Raw genomic sequence first — 11,880 nt, forward strand, 5'->3', positions numbered from 1 at the left:
GTTCACATGTTTTGCTTATGTAGATCTTGACAGATTTATTATTTTACCTGCAGTGGTAGTTTCAAGGGCAGTGATAGGAATAAAATACCATATTTCATTGCAAAAAGAAATTCAATGGCAATTGATATTTTAAAATTTATTGATTCGAGGGCTTTTAAAATTTGGGGACCCCAAAAAGTGCAATATATACGAATCTGCAATATAACAAGGGACTATCTATGGATAGAAGGCATAACTATAACAGATCAAGATGGCTGTACGCACAATAATTTTAAGTGAAATTATTTTTATATTGGTTTTGGTGAGCATGGTTTTAGTGAAATGAATCTCATTAAGACACCAATACACAATAGACTAGATATTATAAATGTTAGCAATTTGATGAATATATCTATCAATGGTCCACCTCAAAGAGAATTTGATTTTATAAATTATTTCTGATTTTAAATATGTTTAAATAGTCATAAAATAATGTCTACAATAATTTATTATTTGTTTATTCTACATTTAATTATATATAACAAAATTATCCAAGATTACAATAAAATACTATTAAAATTAACAACAAAAATAAATATAATAAAAATTATATAATAACAAGTAATATACACTGAAGAGCCATTACATTATGACCACCTCTCATCTAGAGTAAGCTCGCCCTGAGACAAAACAATGGTTCTTGTTTGGCTCATACTGACATATATAAACATCCAATGAACTGTGTTTCCAAATGTAAATTTTTCAGCTGCGTCTTGGGAAAAGCAGCAGATTTATCAGACTTTGATAAAGGACAAATTGTTATGGCTTAGGCGCCTGGGAACATCAATCTGAGAAATCGCTCAATTGGTAAACTGTTCATGTGCAGTTGTCGTCAGTACTTATCGAAAGTGATGCGTGGATGGAGAAATGAGAAGTCGATGGCCAGCTGTATGCTGTCCACAGCACATTGATTCCAGAGTGGAGCGGAGATTATTATACATTGTTCGCCACGACCAAAAGGCTACAGTGGCCCAAATCACCAGCAGCTACAACAGTGGTGACCAAGACAATGTATCTCAGCACACAGTGCAGCGTACCCTTTTGCATATAGGCCTGCGTAGCCGCTGGCCCAGACGAGTTCCTGCACGTACAGCACATCATTGACAACAGCACCTGTAATGGGCCAGGGAGCATTGCAATTGGACCTTAGAGGAATGGAAGAAAGTTGTCTGGTTTGACAAGTCACATTTTCTGGTCCATCACGTTAATGGTCGAGTGCAGATACATGGATTTCCAAAGGAGACCATGGCAGCCGGATGCACAGTTGGATGGATACAAGCCAGTGGAGGTGGTATTATGTGTGGGCAATCTTTTCATGGAACACATTGGGACCCATCATTCCCATAAAACAATCCCTGATGGCTGTGCACTATGTGAAAATCATTGCCGACCAGGTTCGCCACTTCATGGCAACAATGTTCCTGATGGGTGATGGCCTGTATCAACAGGATAATGCACCATGTCATAAGGCCCAAATTGTCATGGAGTAGTTCAAGGAACATTCCAGTGAATTTCAAGTCCTTTCTTGGCCTCCGAATTCACCTGATATCAATCCAATTGACCAATCCAATCCAATCAATCCAACATTTTGCTGTTCCACCTGGAAAACCAAATTCATGCTGTACACAACCACCTCACAATGTTCAGGAACTGGAGGACCATCTGGTGAGTACCTGGTACCAAATTCCTCAGACTACCTACCAGCACCTTGTTGAGTCAATGCCTCATTGCGTGTTGGCAGTTTTGGAGGTGAAAGGTGGTTCCACATTGTATTAAATATTAAACAGGTGGTCATTAGGGTTTCTGAAACGGGATTCCGGGATCCCTGGATCCCGGTTGTTTTTTTAACCCGGGAAATATCTTGGGAAATTTTTCTTATCCCGGGAAATCCCGCAAATTTCTTAAAAATTCACTTTTTTTCTTATTTTGTGTTAAGGTTGAGGAGTTTTGCAAATAGAAAGCATAATTAACTCATTCACTGCCAGAATACATTTGTATTTATTAATTTTAAACCTACCTATTAGTTTTTTTAAATTTTTGCTCGTTATAGCATGTCACAAATGGTCAATAATCAATATATAGCTTATTTGTGGCATGACTATAAAAATTCTTTACTTGTCGGAACCTGTAATATCTGGAATAATTGTGCTTACGCTGTCTTGAGTTTTAACCATGCCCAGTAGCTTCAATAAATGCCTGACGCCAGATTGTGCAAATTGGGCAAGGATACAAACGAGTACAAAGTCTGCAAGTATGAAGTTTTTCTTCATAAACCTGATTATTAAAGCCAAATGAATTGCCGAATTATCGAGCTCTAAGCTTGATGCCGCTATTAAAGCAGCCAAGGTAGACAAATCAAGAATACTAGAGAGCGAAAGAAGTACTACAATCTCGAAAACGAACTCGAAAGCTTCCAGGCTACAGGTGAAAAAACACATAATATCTGTCTTCTCTTAAATGCATTAAACACTATTCCAATCACATCAATTGAATCGGAAAGGGCATTCTCGGTGGCAAGACTTTTCATTACTAAAATAAGAATTAGAGTGAGTGATCGGAGTATTGATCATCTTTGCTTTTTAAAATCTTATAAAAGTTTGCAATATTTTGTATTATATTTTATTTAAAAAACGAAAATTACCTTTTAAATTAGAAGTTCATTTTTTTTAATTTTTAACTCAATTCAAAACATTTTTTTTGTTGTTGTTGTATGCAGTTTCCAGCAAACTTTAATTAATTTTTTTCTATTTGTGAAAATTTCTACGTTATTTAAAGGTAATTTTTATTATAGGCCTATAGATCTTACACAGCATTATTAATATGATTTTGGAGGTTACAAAACTTTAAAATTACTTTAAAAAATGGAAAATAATTATATCATTTGATTTCAAGATCTTTTGTATACCTTAAAAATAATTAATTCTATCCCGGGATCCCAGGAAACAGTTCACTTTTATCCCGGGATCCCGGGACAAGCAAAATACCGGGAAATGAGAAACCCTAGTGGTCATAATGTAATGGATCTTCGGTGTATTATATTGTTGTTATATAATTTTTATTATATATATAAAAGGATGGCAAAATGATGTAATAATATAAGGACCACACATTATGTAAAAATTGTTGGCAGAAAATGTTTGTATTTTGTAAAGTTGTGATGAAGGTGATGTTCAACAGGAGGCATGTAATCGAAAAAAAAAAGATCTATGAGATAGTGATAATTGATAAAAGGAGTATTCAGACATGATAGTGATCAAGTTTTTCTCAAAGGAACTTTCAGTTTGAGCCAATAATTGGGTATTATGCCATCAATCATATTTTAGCTTATAAATATTTTATTTTAAAGTATTTGACCCTTTCTTTGAAAGCAGGTAATCCCAGTCTCACTCTTGTGACTTTGGCATTATTAGTATATGGTAGATGGCAAAATTTGTTCAGAAGGAAATATACTTTGTTTATTTCATTAATTTTGTTTTTTGTTTAGTACAGAGGGGCAGTTATAGTCCAGATTGATAAGCAGTAGATTGAAAATTTGTAAAAAAAAATTGACCTTAGTACAGTTTTTGAGGAAATCGGCATACAAAAATGCCATAAAATTCACTGGCAGATTACAGTAGATTTAGCAATTTTTTATATATGACCTTTAAAGGTCAATTTATCAAAAATGACCCCCAAATCACTATATGAATTTACATAATTTAAGACATGATTATAGGTATAAACATGAGTAAGAGGAGGCTCTCTAATCAGAGAAAAGCACATCACAACAGTTTTACAAATGTTAATTCGTAAAACTGTTATGATGTTCTTTTCTCTGATAGTAATTTAGATTTGCTTTACTAAAAGCTAAAGATAAAATTTTGAGATTGGTTTGGATGTAAAACGTTAGGGTCATAATTTAAGAGTTTTGTATCATCAGCATAAGCTATAACTCTAGATTTAATATTATTAAATAGGTTATTAATATATGCAGAGAAAAATAATCCACTCAAAATTGATCCTTGTTTAAAATTGAATTCTACATTTTTTTTTTTTTAAATTTACATCACCAAAAATAAAGATTTTGTTTTATTGTTTAATGTGTTGTTTGGTGAGAGAAAACATGGACAGTTTAAATTAATATTTTGCTTTAATTTTCTGCTGTTGCATTTCCTTTTTATTTAATTTAAATAAAGATTAAAAAATTTTACTTCAAAAATTTGATTTATTCTAGATTTTTGAATCAGTTAGTGGAACTTTATTGCAAGCATCAGATCTGTCTTCAATGAGTGAATTAGATTTGTCAAATGTATATAATATATTGGCATCTTACAGACATAAATTTAATTCATTAACACATTGAGATAATTTCCAATAAATTTTGTACAAAATTAAAAATTTACTGCATTTGTAGAAGAGAAAAATTAAAAAATCCTATTGTTTTTTCTTCATATACATGTATAAAGAATGTAAGATAAGAAGAATACAAATGTGTGTGTGTGTGTGTGTGTGTGTGTAGAAAGAATTGTATACTTTTGGATTGAAAGTATTACACAGTAGTCATATCACTAAACTGGTTTCAATCTGTCTTGAATATATTAAATGCATGAAATTTCCCCATCGAGCGTGATGGAATACTTTTTATGAGAAAGTAGAGATTGAAGAATTGACAAGACTAGAGATTTTAAGAGTTTCTAATATTTCTACAAATAAAGGCTCTTGACAAACCATTTTTACTGTGTTGCTCAAGTCAGACTTACTGGTCTTTAGGGGTCTCAGTTGTTGTTCTTTTAGATCTAGTATTTGTCTGACCAATTTTACTTTTATGCTTTCTCCTAGGAATTTTTTTGACAAAGTAGTGAGGCCTTTTAATTCCATGTTGATAAAACAAAGATGAATTGAATGTTCACTTTCTAAATAATGGGCTAGTTAGATTGTTACTTTCGATTTGGATAATAGAATGTCACATAGTCACAATGGAAAGATTTTTAAGAAAATTGTTACAGAAACGAAATTGTTATGCAGTTATCTTTTAAAGTTTAAATTTTAAATTTAATGAAGTAAGTTTAAAATACACCATTTGCCAAAATATTTTAAAATACAACTTAAGGGAAATTTTCTTGTCAAGCCTGAACTAAATGAGGTCACTGATATCACTGCAATGTAAGTGTGATTACCAATCTGAAATCTATAAAATATTTATTTTATAGCTAATATCTCTGCAAAATAAGTAGTCTATACTTTCTGTCAGAACATAAAACAAATATAACCGAAATTTTATCACACACACTACAGCTTTTATGTTGTTAATATTTGTTAATATAGTTACCAAATATTTACAACATAAAAGAATTAGAATTAGAATGGTTTTGAATTAGAAATTACAGTGGGTGATTGGTTAACAAACAGTTCAAATTGCAAACAAATCAGACAACAAACACTTTCGTAAAAGATTTTTATGTTCGGACAATGAACACCTCACAGAACAAACACAAAAAGAAGCAACATAAAATAATGAATACTAATTGGTTTTCCCTTGTCTCCAGGTGACAATTCAAAACCTTTCAGAGCACGGGTGATTTTGACGTCAATGTTCAACTCGATACCAATCGGATAGTACTCCTTCAAACTTGAAACGCTTCCTTATAATTTCACTGTTTTTGTTTACATTTCTAACAAATAATTTTTTATAATCTTTGTGAGACTGTTGAGCACTTGTTAGGTTTTGTATCGGTTTTTGTTTTCAAAAGGTGAGAGTTTAACTGTCCTATTGGATATTCGTTAACATTTTAACACCAAAATTTTAAATTTCATTCAGGCCTCACATTTACATAATTCTTTTGTGCACTAGTTGATTTCTGTACTCTGAATTTTTGTGAGTGCTTTTCTGAATTTTTTATTTCAAAAAGAAATTGATAATTTTATGGAGCCTAAAAAGAGTGGAGTGTCAAGAATCGTGCTCACGTAGAAACCAAGTAAGAGATAATAGCCAATGAGGTGGAGAGTAGGCACAACATGTCTGATGTTGCTAGGCAGTATGGCTTGACCAGGTCTACAATAGGCACAATCTTAGGTAAGAAAGATATAATCTAGAAGACTTGTGCAGCTAAAGGAGTGACAAAAATCACATCTGAGAAACAAAGATGTGCCATCCATGAAAAAATGGAGAGATTGCTTTTAATTTGGATAAAAAAAAGGGGGGGAATTAAAAGAGATATAACTAGTATGACTATCATTTAAGAGAAATTTTTGAAGAACTGAAGAAACAAAAGCCACATGAAGAGATAGAATTTAAGGCTACCACTGGGTGGTTTGCAAAGTTTAGAAGATCTGGCATTAAACATGTGGTAATTCATGGTGAGTGTGCTAGTGCAGATAAAGAAGCTGAAGAAAAATCCTGAAGAAGAGAGAAAAGCAATCGACATTGGACAGATTCTTTAACCCGCACAAATGGAAAAAAAGAACATGACTGATAAAAATGCAAGACTGTGTATATATGTGTATATTTTTATTATTACATATAAATAAACATAGTAAGAAAGTATATAATTTTTTATTTAGGTTTTGGGGTCTCCAGAACAAAATCAAATTACCATAAAAATCTATGGTAAATCGATAATCGGTTAATGAACAATTTGGGTAGCGAACACAATCTTGGAATGGATTTTGTGTTTATTAACCAATCACCCAGTGTGCATACATTTACACAAGCGAAATTGAAATTGATAAGTCCTATAATTGCAATTTAACTTAACTTTTTATTTTATCATTGATTTTATTAACTTAATTTTATAATATATCTTTTTATATTTGAATGTATTATAATTCATAAAAGAAATTTAATATTTATTGTTTAGGTGGATGATTTATTAGCAATTGAAGAACAAATAGATGTGGATGTTCGATCATTAGAAACATGCAGTTACAGCACAAATGTATTTACTGACATTTTAAATAAGATTCAGAAGGCAGTAGATGATTTAAGCTTGCATCAATATTCAAATCTGAATTTATGGGTTGGAAAACTAGATGAAGAGGTAAGAATTAGTCAACATTTTTTATGAAATAATTATTGTTTTTTTATTATGAACTGCCAATTTAACTTTAGCTAAAATTCAGTCTTATTTAAAAGCATTTTTATTTATTGTCAAATTGTTGTAATTGTTAAAACATATTTTTAATCTTACTTCTTTAAAAATTTTTAAAAGTTTTTTATGTTTGAAAAATTCTTATAATAATAACTGAAAATGAATACATTGAGTATTTTGAACTCTTATTAAGATAAAATGTTTTTAAATTTTTGTATTTGATTAAGATCAGGCTTCTTTTCTGAGAATGAATTGAAGTTAGAAAGAAATTTTATAAAAATGAGTTTTTATTAATCTAAGTCTGTAGTGTTTAATTTATTTAGATAAAATTTCATTTTGCTTATTTTACTATAAACATTTAAAATTATTTTTGATGTAACACTCATGATTGCAAAATATTTGTCATGACATGAACAACCTTATTTATGAAATAATGAAAATGTTTGTTATTAATTTTTAATCTAATCTAATTTGATATATTGTATTATACAATTTTATTCCAAAATTACAACTAACACTTAATTGTATTTTTGATCCTGCAGTGTGAAATTCAATGCTAATACAGTATTCATATTGTTAAATGAATACTGTATTAAATTTGTTTTATATTTTATATATATTAATTATTTGTATATGTAAAGCCAATCACTAATAAGTCTGTATTAAAGGAAACTAGTCATCTTCAATGTTGAAGCAAATTTGCCTGCAGTTGAATGAGTGATTATAGGTTTTCCACTAGTGGACTCAAGGAAGTCCTTTTGACAAGAGCATATTCAACTTGTTAGATATTTTCATTCTTTGATTAGCAATGCTCCTCTTTAGTCCTCTTTGTGGCAATCATTAATAGTAGCAAAAAGAAGCAGGCATGTAGACATGTGAACATAAAAACTAGTTTGCTTTTATGTTCACATAAAAACCACAATGAGCCTGACACAAAGTTTTTATATTTTTGAACAACCAAAATTAAAATTTAATCAGCATAAAGTACTAAATTCCTATTGTAATCATATTGATTAACCTGAATACATTGGAAATCATTTTCTGAGTTCATATGTAAATAATGAAAAAATTAGAAAATTTAGGGAGTATGGTAAAAAAGAAACAACAACTCTTGCAGAAGGAAACAACTTTATTTAACCAATTTATCAAGTTATCTGTCAATCTTGAATTCCATCTCAATTTCATTAAAGATTAATACTAAGCAGAGATCTGGTGGAAAACTTTGTTTCTTAATAAAGCAAACTATTGTGTACAGGCACAATGAAGTGACGTTTTTCTCAACACTGGGCTAGTTGAATCTTTTATTTAGTTAGAACGTTTTTTCCATACATCAACGTTTCGGGCATCAGCCCCTCTTCAGCTAACTAAATATATATAAAAATATTTTACAGGACACAAATAAAAACCAAAAAACTCACATAAATTCTTTGTAAACCATACCTCACTTCAGCATGGACACTGCACATACAGCAGAAATCAGACTACACTTAGGTTTTTTAACATTTTCAATATCAATTTTTTATCACAATTTTAACTTTACAGGTTAAAAACAAAACCTTTTCTACATTTTATTACATAAACAAGATAAACTCTGCAGATTTTAAAAAACTAAAACTTACAAATTTCAAAAGTCTTTTTTTGCCACCTCGTCGACCAATCCGACAATTTGCATATAGCACTATGTGCTGTAAGTTACACTAGTTAACAAATTAATCGACAAACATTTGAAAATCCTTAAGGAAATTACAAAAATTTTTAAATTTTTTTATACAATAAATCACTATTTGTCTTAAAGTTTACTCTGTATATTTTCTTTTTATCTAATTTACATATGATGTTAATACAGAACATTGTTTCATTAAATAATTCGTTTTTTACCATTCTATTATTATAAATTGTAATAATCTAGTACATTTCATTATAATATTTTCAACCAATTGTTATGAATTTTAACACTTAAGTTTTTATTTATACAACCTTGGTTTTTGTTTCGTAATATTTCCACACTTTCTTTAAATTTTCTATCATAAATCCGTTTTTCTTTATGTAAAATTTGTATATTTGATTGATTTATATTACAATTACATTGTAATATAAATCAATCATTGTGCCTGTACACAATAAGCAAATACAACACGGTTTCGACAACATCAACAAAAGCAAACTATTTAAAATTTAAGGCAGTGATTAAAGATCTATATACGGGAGTGTGTGTAATATGTAAAAGAATCTTCAAGGATATTTTTTATAACACTTATTTTAGAAAATTTGACTGATTGTAAGTCTTTGCTTCTTAAATATTCTAATTTGGTTATGTTTTATTTCACTATTTTTTTTACATAATAGTTCTATAACATCATTTGGTCATTAATCAGACTATTATTTTGAGTGGCAACTTTTAAGTTATTGTGAGAACTGAGGGGGCACAGAGCTGCGAACTCTTTTGACCCCACTTACCTGCAAAGGGGTTGGTAGAACCTGTTCACTGTGTCAATGGATGGCTAGGAGGGCTATAAATTGAGTGGGAGTATGCGTGTGTAAGCCTATAAGGTGTTCATTCTCTGAAGAAATAGACAGGTTTAAAATAAACACAATCACAGTTTAATATTTCTCTACACTAAGATACATAGAGTTACAAGTATGGCTAAATATGGGATTATATGCATTATAAGCTACAAGGATATAACCTGCACGACAAACCTTTTTTAGGCAGCCTAATACGCGGGTCAGTTAAATCTAGACACGGAGAGAGAGTTTACACATATCTAACAAATACCTCAGAGTTGACACTTCCAAGATCCTAGATTCTTCTATTTGATGTTGGTTGAACAATCAATGATCTAAGGCTAAGCATCTGGACGGAGGTGAATCCGGCGATTTAGGTAAGAACTCCAGCCGCCCGCTGGAGTTCTATGCATTCTACTGTTTGCCTGCTGTTGTCCATGGCTGGAAGTTTCCTTCTGGCAATCACTCTCAGCGGTCCTTCAATATGGTAGATGAGGAAAGGTCTGAATAGAGTTACCAGCTTGGAAACTTCTTTATGACGATTGCGCCAGAAGCTTCATTTCGACAATTGCCCTGAGGTGCGGGTGCGACCCCTTATTTTACTTGTCCCACAGGGAGAACTTTCAGGGAATTTTTTCTGCAATGCAGTCCAAGTTCGATTTGCATCCGGGTGTTGTTTATGTTAATTGTCAGAAATTGAATGTTTTGACAAATTTATTACCTCTTTCTAACCGGTATTGTTACTCATTTTACCTCATAAAGTTGATAACATCTGTCAAACATACTAAATTAATTGCCAGTAGTGATTAAGGTCACAGTTTGGGTTACAACCTTAGTAATAACTCTTAAATTGGAGAGATATTTGATCGGTCTTATCTAATAAGAAATCAGGAGAAATAGGATGTGTGAGAGTTTTTCACTTGGTTATTTTTTCTCTACTCGACCTTTGGCTCAATCTTTTCATCATCATATTAACATATAACTAAATAATTTAATTATTAAATTATTTCCTTCAAATCTCACATTATTTATAATTTCTTGTATCCAGCATAAATACTTTTCTCAAGTATGTTAAATAATAATTTTGATTTACAGTATTGTTTATATTTAGGATAAATTATGAAATTTTGATGATGATGATGGTTTAATATGTGAATAAAGACAATTAATTTTAAAACACTTTATAATTATCTTCAAACATAGGTTGAGAAAAAGCTTTCATGTCGTTTGGAAGCTGGTATAAAAGCATGGACCAAAGCATTAGAAGGAAAAAAGGATGAAGTAGATGTATGCATGGATACTGATGGACCAGCTACTGTAGCTCACAAACCTGGTGGTGACCCTCAAATACCAGTTTTAGTGCATGAAGTGAGAATTACAAACCAAGTCATGTATGTCAGTCCCAGTGTGGAAGAAGCACGATTTAATATTATGCAGCAGTTATTTGCATGGGAAAATGTTGTTCTTCTCCAAACTCGCATTCAAAGTTCTCGTTATCAGGTTTGTATTCACTTTGTCTTTAAGATACATGGTGATATGAAGATATATCATCATATGTAATGTTATAATTTTCAAAAGATGTGAGATTTTAACTACTAAGAGATTTTTTTTATATATACCATATTTTCATGCCTATAACCCACTGGTTATCTGTGTTTGAAAAACGCTTTGAAATGATGTGGGTTATACAATGGAATGGGTTCTGTTAATTTTAAATTGCAATTACAAACTTGCATGTATTGAGTAATTGCTGCTCTCTAGGCATGAGTATATAATGGGTTGGATTATGCAAAAATTTATTTTTGTTTTAGCAATTTTCTGTTGCTTATATGCATGAAAATAAGTTACAGTACTTTATAACATGTATAAGTAGTTAACATCATTAATCATCTTAAATGAAATAGGTAATTTCCAGTTGTGTTTGATTGACACAACTGAAAATTATTTAGGAAACTTCTTTTAGATTAAAAGTTTTGTTTCATTTATTAGTATTATCTATACTTTTTGCTACAGGATTATTTATTGTTACCATGTTTCCCCGAAAATAAGACATCCGCAGAAAATAAGACCTAGCACAGATTTTGCTGAATTGCGAAATACAAGGTCTGTTCAAAAAGTATCGGACCTTTGGTCGGCAAAAATAAATTTATTGACTTTGAGGTACAAAACCCTAATCCCCTTCAAAGTAGTCTCCTTGGTAATGTATACACTTCTCCCAGCGTTCCTGCCATTGCTGGAAACACTGCTGGAACGCATCTTTTGGAATGGT

At 31.0% G+C, this 11,880-nt stretch overlaps 1 protein-coding gene across 1 annotated transcript in view; it reads left to right on the forward strand.

Moving 5' to 3' along the window:
- Positions 1-11,880, forward strand: part of LOC111623677 (cytoplasmic dynein 1 heavy chain 1-like) — a 196,279-nt gene that overhangs the window by 57,319 nt on the left and 127,080 nt on the right. Inside the window, exons 14-15 of the mRNA XM_023366346.1 lie at positions 6,876-7,055; positions 10,815-11,111. Coding sequence (XP_023222114.1) covers positions 6,876-7,055; positions 10,815-11,111 — 477 coding nt within the window. The remainder of the gene's footprint in view (positions 1-6,875; positions 7,056-10,814; positions 11,112-11,880) is intronic.

The sequence above is a fragment of the Centruroides sculpturatus genome, unplaced genomic scaffold, assembly GCF_000671375.1.
Source record: "Centruroides sculpturatus isolate CEXI.00-Female unplaced genomic scaffold, Cexi_2.0 scaffold176, whole genome shotgun sequence".
Classification (NCBI taxonomy): domain Eukaryota; kingdom Metazoa; phylum Arthropoda; class Arachnida; order Scorpiones; family Buthidae; genus Centruroides; species Centruroides sculpturatus.